Source organism: Manis pentadactyla, chromosome 4 (genome assembly GCF_030020395.1).
Source record: "Manis pentadactyla isolate mManPen7 chromosome 4, mManPen7.hap1, whole genome shotgun sequence".
NCBI lineage: Eukaryota > Metazoa > Chordata > Mammalia > Pholidota > Manidae > Manis > Manis pentadactyla.
Window position 1 is genome coordinate 80,029,023 of NC_080022.1, and position 15,084 is coordinate 80,044,106.

At 36.8% G+C, this 15,084-nt stretch overlaps 1 protein-coding gene across 9 annotated transcripts in view; it reads left to right on the top strand.

Annotated features, from left to right (window-relative positions):
- The window catches only part of CCDC18 (coiled-coil domain containing 18), a 202,971-nt gene that overhangs the window by 95,088 nt on the left and 92,799 nt on the right, over positions 1-15,084 (top strand). For all 9 annotated transcript variants that reach the window (XM_036906533.2, XM_036906534.2, XM_036906528.2 and 6 more), the window contains one exon: positions 8,799-8,915. In XM_036906533.2, coding sequence (XP_036762428.2) covers positions 8,799-8,915 — 117 coding nt within the window. The remainder of the gene's footprint in view (positions 1-8,798; positions 8,916-15,084) is intronic.

The window sequence follows — 15,084 nt, forward strand, 5'->3', positions numbered from 1 at the left end:
TTGCATGGTGCTCTGGAAATTAGTGGGGTCAAAAAGCTAAGACAGGTGGAATACTTGGAGAGACTGAGATTCCAGCCAACTGTGGAGGACACAGATCCACATCTGGATGCTCTGGGAAAAATAAAATGTGGGCGGTCTGAGAGACTCCCTAGCAGCAAGAGGTTGCTGAAGGGTCAGGATTTGCACGGAACTTGCTGCACGGGAGAAAGGATAGGTGGACAAAGTTGTCTGGGCGTGCTCTGCCCAGCAGGTTGGGAACTTTCAGGAACTTCAGCGCTCCATCCCCCTGGCTGGATGCTCAGCCCTGAGACCCCTCACTGTGATACGCACCTTGCTGCACCTTCCTCCTGGACTGCCGGCACCACCTCCCAAACCAGCAGTCCCTGCCCTGGCGTCAGGCCAGCCAGAGGGAGGCCCTGCCTACTGCAGCTACAGAGGCAAAGCACAGAGACTTACACTTGTGGGCTGGCCCACTGGTTCCAACAGTGGAGAAAGGTGCTGCAGCCAGGAAGTAGGAAACAGCTCTTTCCTTCCCCCAGACGTGAGCGCCACTCCCCTGTGACCCCCAACATCACTCCATGGGCTGAGCAGCTCCAGAGAAGAGAGCTTCTGGGCACTATAGGGTGCCACATACAAATATGAAATGTCAAAGGAACCTGGTTCAAACCAAACCTCGCAAACACCAGAAAAAGGGCCAAATGAAACTGAACTCACCAATCTTCCTGAAAGAGAGTTCAAAATAAAAATCATAAACATGCTCATGGAGGTACAGAAAAATACTCAAGAATGCAGGGACGTATTTAGGGTGGAGATTCAATAATTAAGAAATTCCATATCTGAAATGAAACATACAATGGAGGGATTTAAAAGCCGATTAGATGTGTAGAGGAGATGGTAAATGGAATACAAATTAGAGAAGAGGAATACAAAGAAGCTGAGGCACAGAGAGAAAAAAGGATCTCTAGGAATGAAAGAATATTGAGAGAACTGTGTGAACAATCCAAATGTAACAATATTTGCATTATAGGGGTACCAGAAGAAGAAGAGAGAGAAAAAGGGATAAAAAGTATCTTTGAAGAGGTAATTGCTGAGAACTTCCCCAATATAGGGAAGGAGATAGACTCTCAGGCCATGTAGGTGCACAGATCTCCCAACACAAGGGACCCAAGGAAGACAACACTGAGACATATAATTAAAATCGCAAAGATAAAGGATAAGGAAAGACTTTTTTAAAGCAGCTAGAGAGAGAAAAAAGTCCACATACAAAGGAAAACCCACCAGGCTATCATCAGATTTCTCAACAGAAACTTTACAGGCCAGAGGAGAGTGGCATGATATATTTAATGCAATGAAACAGAAGGGCCTCGAACCAAGAATACTCTACCCAGCAAGGTTATTTAAATTTGAAGGAGGGATTAAACAAATTTCAGATAAGCAAAAGCTAAGAGAATTTACCTCCCACAAACCACCTCTATAGTGCATTTTGGAGGGACTCCTATAGATGGAAGTATTCCTAAGGCTAAATAGCTGTCACCAGGGAGAGTAAAACCACAGTAAAGAAAGTAGAACAATTAATTATTAAGCAGATGCAAAATCAAATCAGCTACCACCAGAGTCAATCAAGGGTTAGACAAAGAGTACAGAATATGATATCTAATATATAAAGAATGGAAGAGGAAGAAAAAGGAGGTAAAAAAAAAAAAACCTTCAGGTTGTGTTTGTAATAGCATACTAAGTGAGTTAAATTAGTCTGTTCGATAGTGGAATTACCCTTGACCCCACAAATCTAAAGCCTACAATGCCTATGAGTACATACCTATCAATAATCACCCTAAATGTAAATGGTATGAATGCACCAATGAAAAGACATAGAGTCACTGAATGGATTAAAAAACAAGACCCATCTATATGCTGCCTACAAGAGACTCACTTTAAACCCAGACACACACAGACTGAAAGTAAAGGGATGGAAAAAGATTTCATACAACTAATAGGGAGAAAAAAGCAGGAGTTGCAGTACTTGTATCAGACAAAATAGACTTCAAAGCAAAGAAAGTCACAAGAGACAAAGAAGGACATTACATAGTAATAAAGGGGTCAGTCCAACAAGAGGATGTAACTATTATAAATATCTATGCACTGAACACAGGATCATCTACATACGTGAAACTAATACTAACAGAATTAAAGGGGGAAATAGAATGCAATACATTCATTTTAGGGGACTTCAAGACACCACTCACTCCAAAGGACAGATCAACCAGACAGAAAATAAGTAAGGTGATAGAGACAGTGAACAACATATTAGAACAGATGGACCTAACAGACATCTACAGAACTCTACACTCAAAAGCAGCAGGATACACATTCTTCTCAAGTGCACATGGAACATTTTCAAAAATAGATCATATACTAGGCCACAGAAAGAGCCTCAGTAAATTTAAAAAGCTGGAAATTGTACCAACCAGCTTCTCAGACCACAAAGCTATGAAACAAGAAATAAATTACACAAAATGAAAAAGCCCACAAACACATGGAAGCTTAACAACATGCTTCTAAATAATCAATGGATTAATGACCAAATAAAAACAGATCAAGCAATATATGGAGACAAATGACAACAATAATTCAACACCACAAAATCTGTGGGACACAACGAGGCCGTGCTAAGAGGGAAGTATATTGCAATACAGGCCTACCTCAGGAAAGAAGAACAATCCTACATGCACAGTCTAAAGTCATAATTAATGAAACTAGAAAAAGAAGAAGAAATGAGGCCAAAAGTCAGTAGAAGGAGGGGCATAATAAATACTAGAGCATAAATTTAAAAAATCGCAAAGAGTGAAACAATAGAAAGAATCAATGAAAGCAGGATCTGGTTCTTTGAGAAAATAAACAAAATAGATAAACCCCTAGTCAAAGCTATGAAGAAAAAAGAGAGTCTACACACATAAACACAATCAAGAATGAGAAAGGAAAAATCACTATGGACACCACAGAAATACAAAGAATTATGAGAGAATACTATGCAAAATTACATGCCAACAAACTGGATAATCTAGAAAAAATGGACAACTTTCTAGAAAAATACAGCCTTCCAAGGCTGACACAGAAAGAAACAGAAAATCTAAACAGACCAATTACCAGCAATGAAATTGAACTGGTAATCAAAAAAACTATCTAAGAACAAAACCCGTAGACCAGATGGTTTCACTGCTGAATAATAGCAAAGATTTAGTGGAGACCTAATAGCCATCCTCCTTAAAGTTTTCCAAAAAGTAGAAGAGGAGGGGATACACCCAAACTCATTCTATGAGGCCAGGATCACTCTAATACAAAAACCAGGCAAATACACTACAAAAAAAGAAAATTATAAACCAGTATTCCTGATGAATATAGATGCAAAAATCCTCAACAAAATATTAGCAAACTAAATTGAAAAATGCATCAGAAAGATCATCCATTGTGATCAAGTAGGATTTATTCCAGGGATGCAAGGATGGTATATTTGAAAATCCATCAATTTCATCCACCACATCAACAAAAAGAGGGACAAAAACCACATGATCATCCCCAAAGATGCTGAAAAAGTGTCATTTTGACAAAATTCAACATCCCTTTATGATAAAACCTCTCAACAAAATCGGTTTAGACGGCAATTACCTCAACATTATAAAGGCCATATAAGACAAACCCACAGTCAACATTATACTTAACAGTGAGAACTTGAAAGTTTTTCTTTTAAGATTGGAACAAGACAAGGATGCCCACTCTCCCTACTTTTATTCATCATAGTTCCGGAGGTCCTAGCCACAGCAACCAGACAACACAAGAAAGAAAGGCATCCAGATAGGCAAGGAAGAAATTGCCCCTGTTTGCAGATGACATAATATTGTACGTAAGAAACCGTAAAGAATCTACTCCAAAACTACTTGATCTAATATCAGAATTCAGCAAAGAGGCAGGATACAAAATTAATACACAGAAATCTTTTGCCTTCCTATACACTAATGATGAACCAGCAGAAAGAGAAATCAAGAAAACAATTCCATTCACAATTGCATAAAAAATAATTAAATACCTAGAAATAAACTTAACCAAGGAAGTGAAAGACCTATACTCTGAAAAGTACAACACACTCGTGAGAGAAATTAAAGGAGATACCAATAAATGGAAACATATCCCATGCTTATCGGTAGGAAGAATTAACATTGTCAAAAATGGCCATACTGCATAAAGCAATCTACAGATTCAATGCAATCATTATCAAAACAGCAACAGTATTCTTCAACGAACTAGAGCAAATCATTCTAAAATTCACATGGAACCACAAAAGACCCTGAATAGCCAAAGCAATCCTGAGAAGGAATACTAAAACGGGGGATCTCGCTTCCCAACTTCAAGCTATACTCCAAAGCCACAGTAATTAAGACAGTTTGCTACTGGCACAAGACCAGAACCATAGACCAGTGGAACAGACTAGATTGCCCAGATATAAAACCATGTGTATATGGTCAATTAATATATGATAAAGGAGCCATGGATATACAATGGGGAAGTGACAGCCTCTTCAACAAACTGGTGTTGGCAGAACTGGACAGCTACGTGCAAGAGAATGAAACTGGTATGTTTTCTAACCCCATACACAAAAGTAAACTCAAAATGGATCAAAGACCTGAAAGTAAGTAATGAAACCATAGAACTCTTAGAAGAAAACATGGGCAAAAATATCTTAAATATAAACTTGGGCAACTTTTTCCTGAACATAACTCCCCAGGCAAGGGAAACAAAATAAAAAATGAACAAATGGGACTACATCATGCTAAAAAGGTTCTGTACAGCAGGGACACCATCAGCAGAACAAAAGGCATCCCACAGTATGGGAGAATGTATTTGTAAACGACATATCTGATAAGGGGTTAACATCCAAAATATATAAAGAGCTTACATGCCTCAACACCAAAAAAGGAAATAACCCGATTAAAAAATGGGCAGAGGGTCTGAACAGACACTTCTCCAAAGATGAAATTCAGATGGTCAACAGACACATGAAAAGATGTTCCACATCACTAATTATCAGGGAAATGCAAATTAAAACCACAATGAGATATCACCTCACACCAGTTAGGATGGCCAACATCCAAAAGCTAAACAACAACAAATGTTGGTGAGGATGTGGAGAAAGGGCAACTCTCCTACACTGCTGGTGGGAATGTAAACTACTTCAACCATCGTGGAAAGCAGTATGGAGGTTCCTCATAAAACTCAAAATAGAAATACCATTTGACCCAGGAATTTCACTTCTAGGATTTACCCTCAGTACACAGGAGCCAGTTTTGAAAAAGACATATGCACCCCTATGTTTAATGCAGCACTATTTACAATAGCCAAGAAATGGAAGCATACTAATTGTCCATCAGTAGATGAATGGATAAAGATGTGGGACATATACACAATGGAATATTATTCAGCAATAAGAAGAAAACAAATCCTACCATTCGCAACAACATGGATGGAGCTAGAGGGTATTATGCTCAGTGAAATAAGCCAGGTGGAGAAAGACAAGTATCAAATGATTTCACTCATCTGTGGAGTATAAGAACAAAGGAAAACTGAAGGATCAAAACAGCAGCAGACTCACAGAACCCAATAATGGACTAACAGTTACCAAAGGGAAAGGTACTGGGGAGGGTGGGTGGGAAGGAAGGGATAAGGGGGAAATAGGGGCATTACGATTAGCACACATAATGTTTGGTGGGTGGCATGGGGATAGCAGTACAACACAGAGAAGATAAGTAGTGATTCTATAGCATCTTACTATGCTGATGGATAGTGACTGTAATAGGGTATGTGGTGGGGACTTGATAATGGGGGGAATGTAGTAATCATAATGTTGCTCATGTAATTGTACATTAATGATACCAAATATATATATATATATATATATGGATTTTCTTTCTGCAACAGTTAGAAGAGTCAGTTTAAAGTTATATCATCTATAAAAGTTTGAGATCTAGAAGAGTGATGGCAAAATTCTGAACAAACAACAAGGAATCATCAATAAATGAAGTGATTACGTTACCTGCTGTTAAGTAGAAAACTGAGAAGATGCTTATTAAATGTAGAGATTTTTAAAATTCTTTGTCTTGCTTTTATTTTTCACTCTGATTCTTTTTGTTTCCTCCCAGTAGAAATAATAAGTGGAAAAAAATAAACAAAAAAAGCAGTGCCTAGCTGCTTTTGTTGAAGATAGGTAGCCTAGAGCCCCTCCCTTTTTGTCTGGAGACTGTGCGTCTGAGGAGGTTCTTTGTTTCGGCAGAGCAGTGTCTTTGTTTTGATTTCTCTCATTCATATATTTACATATACATGTATATTTGAAGATTCTCAAACTCTTTGTTCACCTAAGGAATCCAACAGAGTAGTAGATGTTTTGTTTTTTTATGAATTACTTATTAGTTTAAATTTATTAAATTTATTTTTAAAAGTTTCAAATACACAAAAAATTTGAAAGAACAGTACAGTGAACATCTGTGATCCTCTCATCTAGATTCACTGCCTATTCAACTTTAGCTATATTTACTTCATCTCTTTTTGTGTGCACCTACCCAGTCCACTCCGACTCACACAGTTTCTTTTTGCCAGAACAACTGAGAGAAGGTTGCTGATGTCATAACACTTTACACCCTTAATACTTAAATTTGCATCTCCTGTGAACAGGCAGTTTCTCCTATGGGATCACGTTAACATCGTTCACCATCCATCCTGAAATTTTCCCATTATTTAAAAAATACTGTTATAGCCTTTCTACCCACAGCATAGCTCTGAACTAACAGCATTAGTATCACCCAGGAGCTTGTGTGACTTCAGAATATCTGCTATGCCGCAGACCTACAGACCAGAGCTGGGGCTATGGTTAAGCAAGTGAGGTGGCTCTGCTGCAAAATTTAAGATGGTGTTAACTTTCAGCGTCTTATAAGTGAAGGGTCATCACTTGCATGACCCTAAGAGTGAGTGACTCCTTAAATTTTAGCCTTAGGCACCTCTTGTGCCTTACTCCAGTCCTGGCCCTGTTACTGAATCAGAATCTATTTCAATGGGGTGTCCAGGTAATTTGTATGCCCTTTAAAACCTTGAGGAACACTACTTTAGCTTGTTCCTTTTCTTTCCTCTGTCTAGGATTCAATTATAATTTATGTTGCATTTGGCTTTTTAGATTTCCGTAAACTCATTCTGTTCTTCATGACACTGAATATTTTGAAAAGTCTACTTCAGCGGAACATCTCATGGGCTATACTGTGTTCCTCCACTGCTTCACATCAGGAGGCAGATAATATCAGACCACCCCATTAATAGCATTGCCAGTCTTGATATCTCGTTTAAGGTAGTTACTGCCAGATCTCACCATTTTAAAAAACATACAATTAATAAAGCTTGGGTGACTCTTTGAGGCTATACAAATATCCTGTTCCTCAACAACCTTATAGCTAATGGGTTTAATACCTAGTAAGGGATCTTGCCTGAATGAGTTTTTACATTTTAATTATTGGATATGATATTCTGACAGTCGTAATTTTTATTTTTTCTCTGTGTGTGGAAGATTATGCAAGTATCAACACTCATTCTCATGCTTAAGAAAAAACTTAAAAGTATTTATGCTTTCTGTAAAACAAATTTTAATTTAAAAATTATTACTTGGACAACAGTTTATTAACAAAGGTGATCATTCAAAATTATAAACTATAGTTGATAATGGTTATAGTCACAGGCTGTAGGGACAATCTTCAAAAACTTTTAAAATAAGAGTTTCAAGGATAATTTCGTGATGTAGAATAGTATTTGCCAGAGGGAAAGTTATTCTTTTTCTCCTTATCTTGTTGAGATTTCTTTCTCACTTTCATTCTGCTTACTAGAATGCTATTAGCATTGAGAAGAGAAACATTCCTGAGAAGCTCAAGATTACACTAAGGAAAACAAAGGAGGAAGCCAAGAATCTTATTAGCAGATAGGGTATGGAACATGTGTGCAAATTGTGTCCCTTGAACTAATTTTTCGAAAAAAATACTGAATTAAAGTTGCACTTTGCTCATTTGCCTTTTAATATTAAGGTAGCAGAAAGCATTTGAAACCGTATGAACACTTGCACCAAGTTACATTGCTGCCTTTCTGATAGTTTTCACTGATAAAAGTAAAAGCAGTCTCCTCCTGAGTTTGTATTCCTAGCTGACAAAGACATTTTTATTTTCTTAGTGACTTTTGCATATTCAGAATTATGCACACCATACTATCATTACCACAATACACCAATTTGTACTCACATTATAATTTTTTTTCAAGGGATCTTAAGTAGTAGGCTTAAATACTGCTTACCTGTAATTTAGGTAAATGTTTTGGTGTGCTTGGCCAACCTTAAATGAGGTTCTTGACAGTTGACCCCAGTCTGTCTTGCCAGTCTGATCTTTAAATGCCTATCTCCTACAAATTCATACTCTTCATACCCTAGCCTCCTGCCAGCCTCTCACCATTCCCTCTCACAGTGTCTTGTCTCTGAACAAGCTCCCTTTTCCTGGAATGCCCTTCTTGACTTGTTCCTAATTTTTTATTTTTCAGAATCACAGTCTCTGGCTTCCGGTTTACAATGAAAAATTAGTTTTCTAAGTAAATCTCTAACAGCATTTTGTATCCTAAGTTGGACTGTGTTTGAAGCTCTGTGGTGACATTAGGAGATAAATCTGTTAAATATTGAGTATATAACAAACACTCATTAATTAGTATTAGTTGATTTTTCTTCTCTTTTTTAGGTCAGACAACTAGATTCAGCATTGGAAATTTGCAAGGAAGAACTTGCCTTGCATTTGAATCAGTTGGAGGGAAATAAGGAAAAGTTTGAAAAACAGCTAAAGAAGAAATCTGAAGAGGTAAATTAACATTTCCTTTAAATATAGCTTATTTTCCAAGTGATTTCTTTTTGAGATAGTATTTTCAGGACACTTAAAAAATACATCTTTATGTAGCTGATACAAAAAATCTTTTCAGTGAAATCTAAATTCCAACTTTATGATTTTCAAGAAATAAGCATTATTTCAGTGCCACACAAAATATAACACCTTAGAATTCTTGTATCTATTTTTGGGGAATTACAAGATTAAACTATTATTAATATCACAGTGTAATTTTAATAGAAAATGATTAACACTTAGAACACTGATTTAGGTTTAAAGATATAAAATTCTTGAATTTTTTTTCCTTTTCTACTATGTTCCTAGTTGTTTTGAAGGATTGTAAATTAGGTTTAGGCATTCAACTTTTTTACTGAGATGAGTTCCTCAGATATTAGATAGAAGACTTCTCTTGAGTTATCTTACTCATATCAGTAACCTCAGTGTCTCCCCACTTTGCTTTCAACATAATGTTCTCTAACTGTTTGCTCAAAGGAAAGAATTCTTTCATTTGTGAGAACATACATGTATTTAAACCTTAAATTCGTGTTTAGAAATAGTACCCAACAAATATTCATCAAAGTTGACATGAGTGTGTCAGAAAGGTACAAATAGAAAAGCAGACCCTTCTATACTTATAAAATGGAGAGAATTTTCTTTTCCACTTTTTGGTGTCTATTACTCTCATGAATGTCTTGTAGTTTTCGGGGGTATAGGTCTTTCCCTTCCTTAGTTAGGTTTATTCCTAGGTATTTTATTCTTTTTAATGCAATTGTAAATGGAGTTGTTATCCTAATTTCTCTTTCTGCTAGTTCATCATTAGTGTATAGAAATGCAAAAGATTTCTGTGTATTAATTTTTGTATCCTGCAACTTTGCTGAATTCTGTTATTCTAGTAGCATTTTGGTGGAGTTGTTAGGGTTTTCTGTGTATAATATCATGTCATCTGCAAAGAGTGACAGTTTAACTTCTTCCTACCAATCTGGATATCTTTTTTTTTTTTTTTTGGTATCATTACTGTAAAATTACTTAAACAACATTATGGATATTAGACTTCCCCTATCATCAAGTACCCCCCACATACCCTATTACAGTCACTGTCCATCAGCGTAGTAAGATGCTATAGAATCACTACTTATCTTCTCTGTGTTGTACTGCCGTCCCACTCCCACCCACCCAACATTATGTGTGCTAATCGTAATGCCCCTTTTTCCCCCTTATCCCTCTCTTCCCAGCCATCCTCCCCAGTCCCTTCCCTTTGGTAACTGTTAGTCCATTCTTGGATTCTGTGAGTCTGCTGCTGTTTTGATCCTTCAGTTTCTCCTTTGTTCTTAAACTTCACAGATGAGTGAAATCATTTGATATTTGTCTTTCTCTGCCTGGCTTATTTCACTGTGCATAATAACCATTAGCTCCATCCATGTTGTTGCAAATGGTAGGATTTGTTTTCCTCTTATGTATGAATAATATTCCATTGTATATATGTCCCATTCATCTACTGATAGACACATTGTTTCCATTTCTTGGCTATTGTAAATAGTGCTGCGATAAACATAGGAGTGCATATGTCTTTTTCAAACTTGGCTCCTGCATTCTTAGGGTAAATGCCTAGGAGTGGAATTCCTGGGTCAAATGGTATTTCTATTTTGAGTTTTATGAGGAACCTCCATACTGCTTTCCACAATGGTTGAAGTAGTTTACATTCCCACCAGCAGTGTAGGAGAGTTGCCCTTTCTCCATATCCTCACCAACATTTGTTGTTGTTTAGCTTTTGGATGTTGGCCATCCTAACTGGTGTGAGGTGATATCTCATTGTGGTTTTAATTTGCATTTCTCTGATGATTAGTGATGTGGATCATCTTTTCATGTGTCTGTTGGCCATCTGAATTTCTTCTTTGGAGAACTGTCTGTTCGGCTCCTCTGCCCATTTTTTAATTGGCTTATTTGCTTTTTGTTTGTTGAGGTGCATGAGCTCTTTATATATTTTGGATGTTAACCCCTTATAGGATTTGTCATTTATGAATATATTCTCCCATACTGTAGGATGCCTTTTTGTTCTATTGATGGTGTCCTTTGCTGTATAGAAGGTTTTTAGTTGGATATAGTCCCACTTGTTCATTTTTGCTTTTGTTTCCCTTGCCCAGGGATATATGTTCATGAAAAAGTTGCTCATGTTTATGCCCAAGGGACTTTTCCCTATATTTTTTTCTAAGCATTTTATGGTTTCATGACTTACATTCAGGACTTTGATCCATTTTGAATTTACTTTTGTGTATGGGGTTAGACAGTAATCCAGTTTCATTCTCTTACATGTAGGTGTCCAGTTTTGCCAACACCAGCTGTTGAAGAGGCTGTCACTTCCCCATTGTATGTCCATGGCTCCTTTATCATATAGTAACTGATATGAGTAAGATAACTCAAAAAAAGCATGTAAAAAACACATACATGCTTGTGTTTATATCTGGGCCCTCTATTCTGTTCCCTGGTGTATGGGTCTGTTCATGTGCCAGTACCAAATTATCTTGATTACTGTGGCTTTCTAGTAGAGCTTTAAGTCAGGGAGCATTATTCTCCTTGCTTTATTCTTCCTTCTCAGGATTGCCTTGGATATTTGGGGTCTTTTGTCATTCCATATGAATTTAGAACTCTTTGTTCTAGTTCATTGAATAATGCTGTAGGTATTTTGATAGGAATTGCATTGAACCTGTAGATTGCTTTAGGCAGGATGGCCATTTTGACAATATTAATTCTTCCTAGCTAAGAGCATGGGATGAATTTCCATTTATTAGTGTCCTCTTTTATTTCTCTTAAGAATGTCTTGTAGTTTTCAGGGACTAGGTCTTTTACTTCCTTGGTAGGTTTATTCCTAGGTATTTTATTCTTTTTGATGCAATTGTGAATGGAGTTGTTTTCCTGATTTCTCTTTCTGGTAGTTAATCATTAGTGTATAGGAATGCAACAGATTTCGGTGTATTATTTTTGTTCTGCAGCTTTGCTGAATTCAGATATTAGATCTACTAATTTTGGAGTGGATTCTTTAGGGTTTTTTATGTACAATATCATGTCATCTGCAACAGGGACAGTTTGACTTCTTCCATGCCGATCTGGATGCCTTTTATTTCTTTGTGTTGTCTGATTGCTGTGGCTAGGACCTACAGAACTATGTTGAATAAAAGTGTGGAGAGTGGGCATCCTTGTCTTGTTCCCGATCTTAAAGGAAAAGCTTTCAGCTTCTTGCTGTTAAGAATAATGTTGGCTATGAGTTTGTCATATTTGGCCTTTATTATGTTGAAGTACTTGCTCTCTTTACCCATTTTGTTGAGAGTTTTTATCACGATTGGACGTTGTATTTTGTCAAATGCTTTTTCAGCCTCTGTGGAGATGATCATGTGGTTTTTGTCCTTCTTTTTGTTGACGTAGTAGATGATGTTGATGGATATTCAAATGTTGTACCATCCTTGCATCCCTGGGATGAATCCCACTTGATCATGATGGGTGATGTTTTTTATGTATTTTTGAATTCGGCTTGCTAATATTTATTGAGTACTTTCGCATCTATGTTCATCAGGCATATTGGTCTGTAATTTTCTTTTTTTGTGGTGTCTTTGCATGGTTTTGGTATTAGAGTGATGTTAGCCTTGTAGAATGAGTTTGGTAGTTTTTCCTCCTCTTCTACTTTCTGGAAAACTTTAAGGAGGATGGTTATTAGGTCTTCACTAAATGTTTGATAAAATTTAGCAGTGAAACCATCTGGTCCAGGCATTTTCTTAGGTAGTTTTTTGATTAGCAATTTAATTTCTTTGCTTGTAATTGGTCTATTCAGATTTTCTGTTTTGGGCTGGGTCAGCCTTGGAATGTTGTATTTTTCTAGAAAGTTGTCCATTTCTTGTAGGTTGTCCAGTTTGTTAGCATATAATTTTTCATAGTCTTCTCTAATAATTCTTTGTATTTCTGTGGTGTCCATAGTCATTTTTCCTTTCTCATTTCTGATTCTTTTTATTTATGTAGAGTGTCTTTTTTTCTCGATAAGTCTGGCTAATGGTTTATCTATTTTGTTCATTTTCTCGAAAAACCAGCTTCTATTTTCATTGATTCTTTCTATTCTTCTCAATTGTATTTATTTCTGCTGTAATCTTTATTATGTCCATCCTTCTACTGACTTTGGGCCACATTTGTTCTTCCTTTTCTAGTTTCATTAATTCTGAGTTTAGACTGTTTATTTGGGATTGTTCTTCTTTCCCGAGGTAGGCCTGTATTGCAATATACTTTCCTCTTAGCATGGCCTTGGCTGCATCCCACAGATGCAATGGTGGGTTATTGCGGTGTTGAATTATTGTTGTCATTTGTCTCCATATATTGCTTGATCTCTGTTTTTATTTGGTCATTGACCCATTGGTTATTTAGGAGCATGTTATGAAGCCTCCATGTGTTTGTGGGATTTTTCTTTTTCATTTCTAGTTTCATACCTTTGTGGTCTGAGAAACTGGTTGGTACAATTTCCAGCTTTTTGAATTTACTGAGGCTTTTTTTGTGGTCTAGTATATGATCTGTTCTTGAAAATGTTCCATGTGCACTTGAGAAGAATGTGTATTCTTTTGCTTTGGGATGTGTAGAGTTCTGTAGATGTCTGTTGGGCTATCTGTTCTATTGTTCAGTGCCTCTGTCTGCTTACTTATCTTCTATCTCATTGATCTGTCCTTCAGAGTGAGTGGAGTGTTAAAGTCTCCTAGAATGAATACATTGCATTCTATTTCCCCTTTTAATTCAGTTAGTATTTGTTTCACATATGTGGGTGCTCCTGTGTTGGGAGCATAGATATTTATAATGGTTATATCTCCTTTTTGGATTGACCCCTTTATCATTATGTATTGTCCTTCTTTGTCTCTTGTGACTTTCTTTGTTTTGAAGTCTATTTTGTCTGATCCAAGTACTGCAACTGCTGATTTTTTTTCTCTCTGTTAGTTTCATGAAATATCTTTCTCCATCCTTTCACTTTTAGTCTGTGTATGTCTTTGGGTTTGAAGTGAGTCTCTTGTAGGCATCATATATATGGGTCTTGTTTTTTTATCCATTCAGTGACTGTATGTGCATTCATACCATTTACATTTAGGGTGATTATCAATAGGTATGTATTCGTTGCCATTGCAGACTTCAGATTCATGGTTACCAAAGGTTCAAGGTTAACTTCTTTACTATCTAAAAGTCTAACTTAACTCACTTCATATGCTGTTCAAGCACAATTTAAAGGTTCTTTTCTTTTTCTTTCCTTTTTCTTTTTCCTCCAATCTTTATATATTAGGTTTCATATTCTGTATTCTTTGGCTATCCCTTGTTGACTTTGGGGTAGTTAATTTAATCTTGTATTTTCTTAATGATTAGCTGTCCTACTTTCTTTACTGTGGTTTTATTACCTCTGGTGACAGCTGTTCAACCTTAGGAACACGGCCATCTCTAGTAGTCCCTCCAAAATAGACTGTAGAGATGGTTTGTGGGAGGTAAATTTGCTCAGCTTTTGCTTATCTGGAAATTGTTTAATCCCTCCTTCAAATTTAAATGATAATCTTGCAGGATAAAGTAGTCTTGGTTCTAGGCCCTTCTGCTTCATTGCATTAAGTAATCATGCCACTCCCTTCTGGCCTGTAAGATTTCTATTGAGAAGTCTGATGTTAGCCTGATAGGCTTTCTTTTGTATGTGATCTTATTTCTTTTATTTCTCTCTCCGGCTTCTTTTAATAGTCTGTCCTTATCCTTCATCTTTGCCATTTTAGTTACTATATTTCTTGGTGTTGTCTTCCTTGGGTCCCTTGTGTTGGGAGATCTCTGGATCTCCATGGCCTGAGAGACTATCTCCTTCCCCAAATTGGGGGAGTTTTCAGCAATTACCTCCTCAAAGACACTTTCTGTCCCTTTCTCTCTCTTTTCTTCTTCTGGCACCCCTATAATGCAAATATTTTTCGATTTGGATTGGTCACACAGTTCACTCAGTATTCTTTCATTTTTAGAGATTCTATTTTTCTCTCTGTGCCTCAGTTTCTTTGTATTCCTCTTCTCTAGTTTCTATTTCATTTATTGTCTCCACCATATCCAGTCTGCTTTTAATACCCTCCATTGTGCTCTTCAACGATTGGATCTCCAAACAGAATTCATT